General features: G+C 38.6%; 1 protein-coding gene across 1 annotated transcript in view; it reads right to left on the reverse strand.

The window, feature by feature from the left end:
* The window catches only part of eco (Establishment of cohesion), a 118,938-nt gene that overhangs the window by 78,639 nt on the left and 24,132 nt on the right, over positions 1-16,167 (reverse strand). Inside the window, exon 3 of the mRNA XM_090372483.1 lies at positions 13,626-13,848. Coding sequence (XP_090228609.1) covers positions 13,626-13,848 — 223 coding nt within the window. The remainder of the gene's footprint in view (positions 1-13,625; positions 13,849-16,167) is intronic.

Consider the following 16,167-nt stretch of genomic DNA (forward strand, 5'->3'; position numbering starts at 1 on the left):
ATTCCTATTGGCTGTTTGCCATATGCTCTTTCCTCCAGAGATCCATCTACCCTTCTGCATATGCACCACCGCTTATCACATAAAATTAATACACTTAAATTGCTAACGAGTCCACCTAGATTACAGAGGGTGCTACCGTTTATTGGCATTGTTTTTTTTTTTTTTTTTTTTATGTGAACCCCAAACACGAGAGGTATTAGGACCTATAGTACATAGTACCGTGCTTGGGTTTGAGGTTAAGAAGACGAAAGAAGATATTTGTTGACATTGGACTTGAACTTCTGTAGATTGTAATTTTCAGGAAATACGTATGAAGGAAGGTTGTTCCAGAAAACGGCAGTTGAATGAATAAACGAGGAAGATGAAAAGTTGGTTCTGTGGGTTTGAAGTTGGACAGTAAATGGATGTTGGCTGGTGGCGGCACGTGTTCGGACTGTTTTGAAAGAGAGAGCAGGAATTATAGAAGCCAATTCAGAAGAACAGTGCCCATGGAAGTATCTGTAGAAGAGGCATGCAGCAGAAACAGTGCGTCTATGAGAAAGCGGGTGGAGAGACTCTGTTAGAGATGAATCATTAATTAACCTAACTGCCCTCTTCTGAATGGAATCAAGAAGCCGGAGAGAGGTTTTGGGGGCACCACCCCAGATATGGGAACAATATTCCATGGCAGGGCGAATTTGCGATTTATACAGAGTGAGCAGCTGTTTGGAAGAAAAGTAACGCCGAGAGCGAAAGAGAAAACCAAGTTTTTTAGATGCAGAGGAAGCAATATTTGTAATGTGCTTGTGCCAAGAGAGATTAGAAGTCAGGGTAATCCCCAAAAGAGATATATCATTTTGCCTAGAAATCGGAGTGTCACTAAAGATAAGCATAGGAGTAGAAGAATCCTTTTTGCGAGATATAAGACAAGACTGAGTTTTAGAAGGGTTGAAATCAACTAAGTTGCCTTTGCCCCACTGGAGAATTACCTGAAGATCGGCATTTAAGGAATTGGTAGCAGATTTTCGAGAAGTTGAAGCTGATTGAGCAGGACAAGGTTTCTCAAAATGGAAAGTTGAATGCAATGTGCTATCATCAGCAAAACTATGGATAGGATTTCCAGTCAATGGAAGAAGGTCATTGATATACAAGAGGAAAAGAGTGGGGGAAAGAACTGAACCTTGGGGGACACCGGCATTAGTAGAGAAGTTAGAAGACAGAGAGCCATCTACCATCACCCTCAGTGAGCGATCAGAGAGAAAACTGGATAACCAATTACTAAAAACACTTGGCAAACCATAAGATGGAAGTTTGTTTAGAAGACCTTTATGCCAAACACGATCAAAAGCCTTTGAGATGTCAAGAGCAATTACTTGTGTTTCACCGAACCTTTCCATTGAATTAGTCCATAAATGGGTAACATAAGCCAGAATATCTCCAGTGGATCGACACTGATGGAATCCATACTGGTGATCGTTGATCAGACGGAAGGTTTCTAGGTAGTTTAAGAGTTGGCGGTTAATTGATTTCTCCATTACTTTAGAAAGAGTAGAAGTAATTGCAATGGGACGATAATTGGATGGGAGGGATTTGTCACCCTTTTTAGGAACTGGCTGGATATGAGCAAATTTCCAAGCAGAAGGAAAAACGCCTTTGGAATAAGAAAGTGAAAAAAGGCGGCAAAGAATAGGAGTAAGTTCAGGAGCACAGGTTTTGAGAACAAGTGGAGAAATACCATCAGGACCTGGAGCTTTCTTAGCATCAAGATTCATCAAAATCCTTCTGATATCCTTTTGACGGAAGACCACAGGAGGCATTGAATGGAGCGTGTTGGGAATGGTGGGAGGTGTTTTACCAAGATCATTAATACATGAGCTGGAAGAAAAATGGGATGCTAGAAGGTCAGCTTTATCCTTGGCTGAAGTGGCAACAGAACCATCTGGTTTGGACAGAGGTGGGAGTAAAGATGGGCAAAAGTTGCGACCAATAGCTTTGGCAAGAGACCAGAATGCTCTGCTACCATTAGGGCAAGAAGCAAGTTTTCTACTCTTAGCCTGTTCAAACTCTAGTTTGGACTGGTTAATAACTGCTTTACAACTGTTGCGAGCTTTGGTGTAGGCAGAAAATGAAACTGAAGAATTAGAAACAAGCCAATTACGATATGCAACATTCTTCTCTTGGACAGCATTAGCACATTTATTGGAAAACCAAGGTTTAGATAAAGGACGAGATTTTAAAGTGGAGTGTGGGATAAAGGATTCCATTCCTGCAAGAATAATTTCACTGACACGATCTGAGCAAACGTTGACATCAGAAGTTTTGAAACAGTAATCCGACCAAGGAAAAGAAGAAAAGAAGTCTCGCAGGTCATCCCATTTTGCATTCTTGTAATGCCAAACAACAAGTGGTTGGGAATAGCCATGAGATAAAGGTTCCATTGGAGAAGAGACAATCACCAAGTTGTGATCTGAAGTGCCTAAAGGACCTCTCACTTCGACCGTGTACTTAGAAGGGTTGTTTGTGAGAAAAAGATCAAGCGTATTGGCTGTATGATTAGGATTGTCCGGTATTCTTGTAGGTAAATGAACAATCTGTGCTAGGTCATTAGTAATTGCAAAAGCCTCAGCATCTCGACCTGCTGGGTCGGTGTGACTAGAAAACGGAAGCCAGCTGGAGTTGTGAACATTAAAATCACCAAGGAAAATTACTTCGCTGTTAGGAAAGTTGGACTGGAGAAAGTCAAGTTGCAAAGAGAGGAAGTCAAAGAGCTCCAAGTGATTAGTAGAGTTGGGAGAACGGTAGAGACAACAGATGAATTTGACACAATGAGGTAGAGAGATTTTAAGCCAGAGAAGATCAAAGAGAGGAGATTCCAAATTGCCAAGTCTCTGACAGGGAATATTTTCGGGCTTGGTTTCCGATTTCACCAACTCCCAAACCCAGAGGGTGCCTACGTCCACTAGCTTCGAATAAATAACACACGTGCTCCACTTCTTGGTCTTTTTCTTTCTTCACATTCACCGGTGGTAAGCATACCTATTTAAATTTTTTATATATTTTTGTTCCCCAGGATTTTGTTCCTTATATATATATATATATCACCCATAATATATCCTAATTATATCAGTGGCTTCCTATTTTCTATTACAGTATATTGCCCACATCCTATACAATGTATTACCTATAATCATATACCAGGATCCCTTTCTTTAAGGGACGGGAAGTTACGCTCCCGGTTTCTTCCCACGTAAAATTGTTTTTCCTCTTTTTCTATACATTGAGAGGGTTAGCCCTAGACAAAGTCCCTTTTAATTTATCTACATAACCATAATTGACCCCTTTTTTATAATTTACCTCATTGCTTTATAATTTTGCCTCGGTACTGTTATACCATTTTGCCTCATTATTTTATTTATTTTGCTCTATCATATATTACTTCCATTACTGCTTTTCATCTTTTTGCTCTATGTTTTATCTTTTTTTTTTTTTTTTTTTTTTTTTTTTTACGCTTACCTTTTAATTATATATTGTATCTCTAGGTTTCGGCATAGTGCCGGCGTTGGCCTATGCATGTTACTCGGGTGTTTGACGCACAAGGCGTCCACATATTGCACCGTATCTCACCCAAAAACTGCTACTGCTTTACCAAACTTTACCAATATTTTTTCCATCATATCTAGTACTTATCAAAACAGACCGATGTAATGCATAACTTTGATGGCATTAATCGGTACGGATCTCAATAAACGATCTATAACAACAAAATTCATAAACAATCCTTCGCCTAATACTAATATATATATATATTTTTTTTATGTAAACCCCAAACACGAGAGGTATTAGAACCTATAGTACTTAGTACCGTGCTTGGGTTGGAGGTTGAGAAGATGAAAGAAGATATTTGTTGACATTGGACTTTAACTTCTGTAGGCTGTAATTTTCAGGAAATACTTATGAAGGAAGGTTGTTCCAGAAAACGGCAATTGAATGAATAAACGAGGAAGATGAAAAGTTGGTTCTGTGTTTGAAGTTGGACAGTAAATTGATGTTGGTTGCTGGCTGCACGTGTTTGGACTGTTTTGAAAGAGAGAGCGGGAATTATAGAAGCAAAATCAGAAGAATAGTGCCCATGGAAGTATCTGTAGAAAAGGCATGCAGCAGAAACAGTATGACTATGAGACAGTAAGTAGAGAGACTCTGTTAGAGATGAATCATTAATTAACCTAACTCTCCTCTAGTGAATGGAATCAAGAAGCTTGAGAGAGGTTTTTGGGGAACCACCCCCAATGTGGGAACAATATTCCATGGTAGGGCAGATTTGCAATTTATACAGAGTGAGCAGATGTTTGGAAGAAAAGTAACGCCGAAAGCGAAAGAGAAAACCAAGTTTTTTAGATGCAGAGGAAGCAATATTTGTAATCTGCTTGTGCCAAGAGAGATTAGAAGTCAGGGTAATCCCCAAAAGAAATATATCATTTTGCCTAGAAATCGGAGTGTCACCAAAGATAGGCATAGCAGCAGAAGAATCCTTTTGCGAGATATAAGACAAGATTGAGTTTTAGAAGGGTTGAAATCAACTAAGTTGTGTTTGCCCCACTGGAGAATTACCTGAAGATCGGCATTTAAGGAATTGGTAGCAGATTTTTGAGAAGTTGAAGGTGATTGAGCAGGACACAAGGTTTCTCAAAATGGAAAGTGGAATGCAATGTGCTATCATCAGGCAAAACTATGGATAGGATTTCCAGTCAATGGAAGAAGGTCATTAATATACAAGAGAAAAAAAGGGGGAAAGAACTGAACCTTGGGGGACACCAGCATTAGTGGAGAAGTTAGAAGACAGAGAGCCATCTACAATCAACCTCAGTGAGCAATCAGAGAGAAAACTGGATAACCAATTACAAAAAACAGTTGGCAAACCATAAGATGGAATCTTGTTTAGAAGACCTTTATGCCAAACACGATTGAAAGCCTTTGAGATGTCAAGAGCAACTACTTGTGTTTCACCGAACCTTTCCATTGAATTAGTCCATAAATGGGTAACGTAAGCCAGAACATCACCAGTGGATCGACACTGACGGAATCCATATTGGCGATCGTTGATCAGACGGAAGGTTTCTAGGCAGTTTAAGAGTTGGCGGTTAATTGATTTCTCCAATACTTTAGAAAGAGTAGAAGTAATTGCAGTGGGATGATAATTGGATGGGAGGGATTTGTCACCCTTTTTAGGAACTGGCTGGATATGAGCAAATTTCCAAGCAGAAGGAAAAACACCTTTGGAATAAGAAAGTGAAAAAAAGGCGGCAAAGAATAGGAGTAAGTTCAGGAGCACAGGTTTTGAAAACAAGTGGAGAAATACCATCGGGACCTGGAGCTTTCTTAGCATCAAGATTCGTCAAAATCCTTCTGACATCCTTTTGAAGGAAGACCACAGGAGGCATTGAATGGAGTGTGTTGGGAATGGCGGGAGGTGTTTTACCAAGATCATTAATACATGAGTTGGAAGAAAAATAGGTTGCTAGCAGGTCAGCTTTATCCTTGGTTGAAGTGACAACAGCACCATCTGGTTTGGACAGATGTGAGAGCAGAGATGGGCAAAAATTACGGCCAATAGCTTTGGCAAGAGACCAGTGAGTGAGTGAGTGATGGGCGTTTAATGGCACACGAGCTGCTGGGCTATGTTGCACCTATTCATAGGAAAATGATAAAAATCAAATTTCAGATATCATAAAGTTATGTTTTTTTAGAGTGATGTTTTAGAATTTATGATACATTCCAATTTTTTTCAAAAAGGAGAAGAATTCATTAATGTTTGCATCGTCACCAATAATATGTTTTAATGTCTTCGGTTCCGGAAGATTTTTTAGGGAAAGGGAATGGATATTCTGTCCTAATCCTAGTGAGGGCAGTCAACTAGAATGTGTTTGACTGATAAGTGCGAGGAACAGTGTGGACATTGAGGAGGATCCTCTCCTGTAAGTAGATGTAGGCGAGTCAGATATGTATGTCCTATCCGTGCACGTGCAAGCACTACTTCTTCTCTTCGTACTGTTTTTGTGCTAGAGCGCCAAAGTTTGAACTGATAAAGTTTATTATTGGTTTGGGTGTGCCATAACTCTTTCCGCAGTGCAAGACATGTTGTTTGTATGATGTGATTATAGTCATAGATTGGAATAGGAGCAAGCGAAATCATAAGTTAATGGATTTTTGGCAGTTTTGTCAGCCAGTTCATTCCCTTTTATCCCCGAATGGGCTGGGATCCAGCAAAAGGTCACTGATTAATGATGTTCCTCAATTTTTAATAAGAGGCTTCTGATTTGATTTAAAATAGGATGAACCTTGTAAGAAGAGTTTTGTATTGCTGTAATTGAGCTTAGAGAGTCAGTGTATACAATATATTTTAGAGATGGGTAGAGATTCAGGTTTTCTAAAGCTAACGTGATTGCACGAAGTTCTGCAGAGAAGCTGCTATACTCAGGTGGAAGGGAAGCAGAAATGATTGTAGATGAAAATACTGCTGCTGCTCCAATAGCTGAATGTGATTTGGAGCCATCAGTATATATTGGCAATAAACTAGCATATTTCTGAATATGGCTTGCATGGAGTTGTTTCACGTTGAGTAACGGTAGAAGATTCTTTCCCCATTTTTGAAGATAAGTATCACAAGTTAACTGTGGAGGAGGTGTCCAAGGGGGGGGGGGTGAGAGCATTTCACTAGGTCTAGCCTGTTGACATTAGGAATATTCCAACTCTGTGTTATTTCAATGAGGCGTAAGCCTGCCGGTCTTATTTTACTGGGTTTATTTCTATAAAGGTTTTGCAGTGGTGGATTAAAGAGATATGGCCCAATAGGATGCTGACAGCAACTTTGTATTCGGGCTGCATACTTAAGAAGTAGTGTTTTCCTGCAGAGACAAAGAGGGGGCTCATGTGCTTCAATATATAAACTATGGGTAGGAGATGTCCTGAATGAATCAAGGGCAATCCGCAATGCACTATGCTGTATAGGGTCCAACCAGCGTAGTGTACTCTTTCGGGCAGAATCGTAGATTGGAGCGCCATAATCCAAACGGGATCTGATCAATGCTCTCTATAGCAGAAGCAAAGATGTACGGTCAGCTCCCCAAGACATTGCAGATAAAGCTCTGAGTATGTTCAGTTTTTTGAGGCAGGAAGTACGCAGTGATTTAATGTGCTCAAAGAAATTTAATTTTCTGTCAAGGATTAATCCCAAGAATCTGATATTGTTGGTCACTGGAATGGTAAAATTTGACATCTGAAGTTCAGGATCTGTATACATTTTTCTTTGATTACAAAAGTGGACTGCAACAGTTTTCTGCTGAGATGGACGATAGCCATTGAGTCCTGCCCACCTTTGGACCTTATTCAAGGATAACTGCAGTTGCCGTTCAATGGATCTCATATTCTGAGAATGGCAAGAAATGGAGAGATCATCCGCATAAAGATAGGTCTCAACTGTATTTGGAAGTTCTTTTGTTATAGAATCAATTTTAAGGGCAAAGAGGGTTGCACTCAATACAGAACCTTGTGGCACTCCTTCTTCCTGTAAAAATGTCATAGAAAGCGAGTTGTGGTATCGAACTTGGAACGAACGATTCTGGAGAAAGTTTCTGATAATTATAGGAAGGTTGCCTCGTAGACCAAGGGCATGGAGGTCGCTGAGAATGCCATGGTGCCAGGTAGTGTCAAATGCCTTCTCTATGTCTATGGAAACCAAAACGAGATGTTCATTTTTTACGAAGGCATTGCGAATTGCAGACTCTGCCTTGATCATGAGATCTAAGGAGGACCTGTTCTTACGAAAGCCACGCTGATTATTATTCATTAGGTGTTGTGTTTCAATGGTCCAAACAAGTCGATTATGAATAATTTTTTCAAGTAATTTACCGAGGCAACTGGAGAGGGAAATTGGTCGGTAATTGTATGGCCTTGTAGGGTCCTTTCCAGGTTTCAAAAAGGCAAGAACTGTGGCATGATGCCAAGAGCTCGGATAAATGTTTTCCATAAATATTCTGTTATAGTAGACCAGTAGTATTTGTAAATTTTTGTCACCAAGGTTTTGTAACACGATATAAGACATTCCATCTGGCCCAGTGGCACTGTTGTGTGTCGTTTTCATGGCATGTAGAAGTTCGTGATATTGAAGAGGCTGGTTATAAGGAAGGAAAACTGAGGTTCAAAAGTTCTTTATGGCTCTATCTTCGGTCTTGCTCTATATTTTCTGAAAATCCACAAAATAAGTTGAGGCCGCTGAAACTTTAGCAAACGTTTTGTCCAAAGCATTTGCTATGTCCTCAGGAGCAGAGAGTTCCTGCCCATTCCATGAAAGAATTGGTGAAGGGGTTGTAAAGAATTTTCCAGAAATCTGTCTCATTTTCTTCCATATTAACCTGGAGTTAGTGTTTCTGTTTATGGTAGATGCAAAACGAATCCAAGAATTCTTCTTGGCTTGCCTTTGAATGAGACGTGCTTTTGCTCTTAGCTTCTTGTAATTGATAAGATTAGCCGTGGTTGGTGATCTACAAAATAAATTCCATGCTTTCTTTTTTAACTTCTTTGCTTTTGTGCAGTCTTCATTCCACCAATAGTTGAGGTGCCATCGGGACCGAGGATTCGACAATGGAATTGAACACTTAGCTGCAGATAGTAGGTGTGAAGTGATATAATCTGTGGCTTCATCTATCGATTGTGTACGTATATATTGCTCATCCAGGGTGACAAAAGATTGAAATATGACCCAGTTGGCTTGAGAGAACTTCCATTTTCTGCAGGGTTTGACTAATGGTGGTTGTGCAGTGAGCAGATCACAAATAATCGGAAAATGATCACTGCCCAAGGGGGTCATCTAAAACAGACCATTCTATGATTGGAAACAGAATCGAGGAACATATTGACAGATCAAATGCAGAAGTTTGTCCAGTTGGTAATTGTATGTGAATGGGTGCACCAGTATTAAGAACAGTAAGGTTTTGCTTGTCTAGAAAAGTTTCAATTTGGCGGCCATGTGTATCTACTTTAGTTGATCCCCATAAGGGATGGTGGTTATTGAAATCACCCAACAGACAGACAGACAGGGGGTGGTAATTGCACTAGCAGGTTTTCAAGATCTTGGTAAGAGAAGGTATGACTTGGTGGGAGATGGCTAGTGTTAACGCAATCTGGGTTACCAAACGTATGGCAACAACTTCAATATCAGTTTGCAAAACAATTTGTTTGGTCGGGATCTTTGAACTGATGAAGATGGCCACACCTCCATGGGCAGCATTTGAAGTATTACGATCTTGTCGATAGATGGCATAGTTCTTTATGTTGGTGGAAATTTGTGGAGTTAGATAGGTTTCCTGTAGACAGAAACCAACTGGAGAGTAGCAGTTAATTAGGACTTGAATATCATTAAGGTTGCTATGAAATCTTCTGCAATTCCATTGTAGAATATAAGGCATTACTGGTGTTTAGTAGAAGAAGCTGTATCTGACTGTTTTTTTTAATGTGGCTGGCTTGTGACGTTCAGGCTTTGGTTTGTCTTTTTTGGAGAAGAATGGTCGACCCGTGTCCATTTCTTCTTCCGCATGTATTTCTAAGATAGGTTCTTGTCTAGATGAGTCGAATGTATCCACAGATGTTTCTTGGATATTCTTTTTTAAGTGTGAGCTCCAATTATTCAATGTAGAAGCAATCACTGGGGGAGAACAAGGAGATGTTGCTGGTACTGCAATTGCAGTATTATTTGCCTGGTTCAACTGCTTAGGGGTATTGGACTGTTGCTGGGAGAGAACAGCCCGAGCCCAGTCAGAGATTGAAGTGTTTGAAGGTACTGTAACATTGGTTTGGGTGCCCACTGATTGATACTTTTGCACAATACTGGCATATGTACACTTAGTCATACTGGGAGCAATTACTTTCCTTGCTTCTTGAAAACTTACTTTATTTTCAATCTTATATGTCACAATTTTCTTTTCAGTTTTCCATTTTTCGGATGACCTGGAATAAGCAGGATGGTTGCCTTTACAGTTGGGCAGGCCATTTCTTTTGCTGAGCAATCACTTTGAGTGTGTTCAGAGGACCCACAATTGGGGCAAACTTGATTTCCTCTGCATGCCGTTTGAGAGTGGCCATACTTTTGGTACTTAAAACATCTCAATGGATTAGGAATGTAGGGCCTAATGCGACAAAGTAGATAGCCTGCTTTTATCGATGTTGGTAGATTTGGCGTATTGAAAGTGAGAATAATGTTCCTTGTAGGTGTAAGTGTATTGTCTTTTTTTAGCCATAATCCTTTTGACTGCAATGACATTTTGGTCTTGAAGTTCTTGCATTATCTCCTCCTCCGTGACATTCAAAAGATCCCAGCTGGATATAACCCCTTTGGATGTATTTAGGGTGCATGGGGAGAAACCTTTACTGGAATTCCAGCAAAGTTGGCAAGGTTTAGTAGTTTCTGCGAATGTCCAGGGTTTATTGTCTCCACTAGTAGGTCGCCTGATTGCAGTCTCTTGACTGTCTTAGGAGATCCTGCCAGACTTTCCAGGTGTTTTTGAATAACAAACACTGAGAGGCTGATATCCAAGAGAGTGCATTATTAGAAATGCAGGACAATTTGTCACCGAGGAAGTGGTTTTCAACTTCTTGGGTTGCGACGTGTTATGCTCATTGTCTAACTCTGGCCGAGAGCTTGTCGGCTCGAGAGGCGGAAAGGCATGTTGCTCCATGTTTGCTCCTTTTAGCCCTTGGCAGATTAGCTTTTCTGCCAAGATTTCCGGCCCCGGCATGGGGAGGCAGGAGCAGTGCCCAGTGTGACCAAGCGTAGAGTAGTAAGTGTTAGTAAAGGAAATATGAAAAATAAAGAAAGGTATCTTTTCTTTCTTGCTCTGTACAAGTACTTTTTGTGACAGTAGCTGATATTAAAAAATAAATTTCTTAAGGACAGGAACTTAATATAACTTTAAATCGCTTTTAGATAATCACTTTTTAAGCACAGAGAAAACGCTTGATCACATTCGCATGGCACCTGGGGTCAGCAAGAGACCAAGAATGCTCGGCTACCATTAAGGCAAGAAGCAAGTTTTCTACTCCTAGCCTGTTCAAACACTAGTTTGGACTGATTAATAACTGCTTTACAATTGTTGCAAGCTTTGGTGTAGGCAGAAAATGAAACTGAAGAATTAGAAACAAGCCAATTACGATATGCAACATTCTCTTGAACAGCCTTAGCACATTTATTGGAAAACCAAGGTTTAGATAAAGGACAAGATTTTAAAGTAGAGTGTGGGATAAAGGATTCCATTCCTGCAAGAATAATTTCACTGACACAATCTGAGCAAACGTTGACATCAGAAGTTTTGAAACAGTAATCCGACCAAGGAAAAGAAGAAAAGAAATCTCGCAGGTTGTCCCAGTTTGCATTCTTGTAATACCAAACAACACGAGGTTGGGAATAGCCATGAGATAAAGGTTCCATTGGAGAAGTGACAATCACCAGGTTGTGATCTGAAGTGCCTAAAGGACCTCTTACACTTCGACTGTGTACTTAGAAGGGTTGTTTGTGAGAAAAAGATCAAGCGTATTGGCTGTATGATTACGATTGTCCGGTATTCTTGTAGGTAAATGAACAATCTGTGCAAGGTCATTAGTAATGGCAAAAGTCTCAGCATCTCGACCTGCTGGGTTGGTGTGACTAAAAAAAACGGAAGCCAGCTGGAGTTGTGACCATTAAAATCACCAAGGAAAATTACCTCACTCTTAGGAAAGTTGGACTGGAGAAAGTCAAGTTGCAAAGGGAGGAAGTCAAAGAGCTCCAAGTGATTAGTGGAGTTGGGAGAACGGTAGAGACAACAGATGAATTTGACACAATGAGGTAGACAGATTTTAAGCCAGAGAAGATCAAAGAGAGGAGATTCCAAATTGCCAAGTCTCTGACAGGGAATATCAGAACGGACAAATGCATAAGTACCACCTTTGAGGCAAAAGGAATCATACAGCGAATAATTTCAGCATCAGAGATTCTGTCAGAAAAAGTACATGGGGTTTGGCAGACTGCAAGTGGAAATGGGCATTGTTAAGATTAGGACTGAGACTACGTATATTTGTGAAATGATTTAGGAAGTGCTTAGGAGGATTATACACTAGCTGATCCGGAAGCCTCCTAGAGATTTACCAATAGGTTGGGTCCGGTGTACTAACTAGCGGCCGGCCTGCGAACACCGTTTTAGAGCTGTACCCTCGAAATGTAAGGAATATTGGATCTCGCCACGATGTTCAGCATAACCTCAAAAGTCGTCAATCACACTGCATGATGGAAGGGATGACTGGAACTTAGCTCTAGAGTCTAAACATGGGTTTCACCTCTTCAAGCCTCCAATAAGCAAAGTGGTATTGCACCGGTTGATGAGTCATCTACCACCTGGTACTGCCTGGTAACATAAAAGGGCGGCATTCCTCCATGTGGTGCGAGTGCCACACCTCGACCCCTGCTTACGTTGGTTCACACCTGGGTAGTCACTGACCATGTACTTGTGCATGGAGGTTATACCCAGGATTACTAACAGTCCCACCATCGTGAAGGTGCAAAAAGAGGATTTGGCTGTCACAGACCGTCCGGACTTCGCCAAAATTGGGTCCACTTGACTTGAGTGTCACCAGAATATCAGTTCCATCAGCGTTTTAGACTCCCAGTAGCAAGTACAGCTTGTCTGGCATATCTGAGAGAATGTCTGTGACAGCCTCAAGGACGAAATCCTTGAGTCCATATACAATATTCTTTGTATACTCTGTAATATCGTAAAAATATCGACGCTGAAGTATACTTTTCTTGAAATCTAGCTTATATACTTACTCAACCATAAATTACTTTAACTTACCACCCGCACATTCAGTGCATTCTCTATGATAAAATCTACTGGAATGTACTACTTTGCTTAACTTTCCACACGTATTGTCATAAAATTATGCTTTCGTGCAATCTTCTTATGGATATACTTTAATTTAATTTATTTTAAATTACCTTCAATTACTTCCAAGCAGTTTTATTACTTACTCTTTTCATAATGTTATATTTTGAGGGTTTAGTGCCAAACAGCATTAACCACAAAATTGCATTTTCCTTTTGCAATAACTTTAGTTTTACTTTATACAATGCATAACAATGCATATAACAATGCATATAATATCATAGAACTGTATCTCTCTAGTACGTTACAAGTTAGCTTAGGCTGTAAGTACATTTCCAGTAAACCAAGAAAATGTCAAATGACTTTTTTTTGGTTAATTACAAAAACATCAAATACAAAACGATTTTGTAGTTAACATTGTTTGACACTAAACACTCTATATATGGATCAAAGATATTTATTAAATAATAATAATAATTCTATTTGTCCAGTTTGGAATGGCTCAATAATGGTTTCTAAAAGAGGAAATGTTAATGTGGCTATAAACCAGTCAAACATGCATTCCTTGCGTAGTTTCATGAACACCAAATAATCCAATGACATAAGAGGCATTGGGAAAGTCTTCCATGCCAACATAAAGTGTAGTGGTAGTATAGATGATCAAGTTGCTATAATGACTAAAAACTCAAATGCTGTAACAAAATTAAAACATCATAATAAAAATAAAGAGAATAAACCAACCAAGAACTTCAGGCTTGAAAGAAACATTTCATGATAACAAAAATGGGTTTTCTCATCTTGTGAATCTCCAATGGTATATAGCATGTTGCATGTTAGACACTGTTTAGGTCCTATTTCCTTCTGTCCAGCATCAATAATAAGTTGCTCTTTCTTGTCATCTTTACAGCTAGTCTTTGCAATCAATCTTGGTTTTGTGGAATTTAATCTCTTGAATGTATTTAAACTGTATAAAAAGATATGGAAATATTTAACTTTATTGTTAAAGATTTATATTTTGTAACATTGAACAAAATTATTAAACATTTATCTATAATATTAATTTCCAAATTAGAAAAATGCACATTAATTAGTATCAGTAGTAAAATGACAGAACAATGGAAAGAAGCAAATCTTAAATGGTGTCTGTCACAATAAAATAAAAATAAAAAATAAATAAAAAATAAAATAAAGTGTTTTTCAACTTTTATATTTGGCCTATACATGAAATGCATGAAAAACAAAAATACTTGCTGCATTTCTATCAGTCTGATTTTAATAAAATTTGGAAATCCTCAATTTTCATAAAATTTCATAAATGTGAAATTTTATGGAAATCCATACACTATGAGTTAGTTATTACAAGAGTTATTACATGTGAAATATTTATCTGCTAGGCAGATAACTTAGTACTAATGTCAAAAAATTAAAATGAATTGTAAAGAATGCTACATAATTTTAATAAGGAAGTAATAGAGTATAATATGGAAATATCAGTAGAGAAAACAAAGAGCCTAACAATAGCAAAAGAGCCACTGAGATATAAATTATAATTGGAAGGGAAAATGGCAGAACAAGAGTTCAAGAAGTAAGCCAGATAGGATGTCAAGAAGCACTCTGAAGTTTGGCTGCATATGTAAGCAAAAGCATCTGTCTCCAAAAGGATAATGCAATTTCATGAGCATTGATATACAGACTATGGACTGGTGATGTTTGGAAGGCACCTAAAGCTATTCTAAAGTCATTGTGTTGAATGGTAGACATTGTAATACTGATTTTCTAGGTGAGTCATGTACAGGGCACCATTGTCTAGTTGGGATCAGATTATGGTTTAATACAGCTTCCCATGACATCGCAGAGAGCACTCTAAGAATATTCATTTTCTTCAGACAAACAGTTTGTACATACTGTATGTGTTTTAGGAAGTTTAATTTCTTATCTAATATTAAAACTAGGAATCTGATGTTGTCATTTACTGGCATAACATGACTGGTTCATTCTTCACTCTTGCAGAAATGAATGGCAAAAATATTTTGCAGCGACAATCAGTAGTAACAATTTTGTAACATTCATGATTATATTTTATTTATTGACAGTTGAAGTTTCCTTTCAATGGAATATTTTGAGTGAGTGGATATAGTGAGGTCATCGGCATAAAGGTAAGTTTCTACAGAATTTCGGATGGTTGTTGTCAAAGTGCGTATCCTAACTGCGAAGAGTGTGACACTCAGGACTGATCCTTGTGGTACTTCTTCCTCCTGTATGGCGATTCTGGAGAGTACACTGCAATAACAGACCTGAAATATTTGACCTTCAAGAAAGCTTTGAATTAATGATGGTAAATGTCCTCTCAGTCCTAGGGCATGTAGGTCATGGAGAATGTCATAACACCATGCCAGGCAATACATGGCACAAAATGTATTGCACATATGGTGACATTGTACCTGGCAGATGCCAACTTTCTTTTTAATTTCTGTAAAAAACTTTTGGGTGTCTAAATTCTGCCTGGACAATACAAATATTTAATCTTTTCTTAATGGATTGCAATATTTACATTATGAAACTTTTAGATTTTAATAAAAAAATAACTATTTAAAAAGCGCCATTTTTTTAAATAATTAATATTACTAATTATTTTAAAAATAAATAAAAATAAATATTAATTCCTCTGGAAATTAAAATAAAAAATAAAGCATTAACCATAAAATACAGATATGAATCTGTTAGCTAGGTCATTTCCAGTTCAAACTCTTTCATTATGCGTGCAAAATTTTGAACATGTACATATATTTCAGGTTATTATGCACACAAATACTTCTAAGAAAATTAAAAATTATATGTATATATTACATACTTTCATTTTCCATTTTAAAAATTTATTTCAAATTTAGTGCACAGCATGCATACCAAATTTGGAATGCATACAGTGCACCATGTTTCTCACTTTCCACTGACTAGCATCCATCTTGACTGAATATCATGTTTCATATTGTGAACATTGTTTCACTTTCCCATCCTTATTTATGAGAAGGCAATTACAATAACAAGTTTTTCAACAACGAAGCATGAGAAACTGTACTTGCTTATGTACTCGTGAGTAAAAAGTGCAGCACCGGACAGGTGGTGCCTCCGTAGCCAGGTGGGCAGGAGCAGTAGTGCGTAGCACACACTTCTTGATTAGACTGGGGTTTGAGTCTGTGAGCCACCAAATACAGAGGATGCAGAAAGGTCAGGGAATGACCACTGCATATCCCTGGAGCAATATGGCCTTAGTTGCTAATGCTCC

Source organism: Mastigoproctus giganteus, chromosome 4, assembly GCF_048544385.1.
Source record: "Mastigoproctus giganteus isolate SK-2022 chromosome 4, ASM4854438v1, whole genome shotgun sequence".
Lineage (NCBI taxonomy): Eukaryota > Metazoa > Arthropoda > Arachnida > Uropygi > Thelyphonidae > Mastigoproctus > Mastigoproctus giganteus.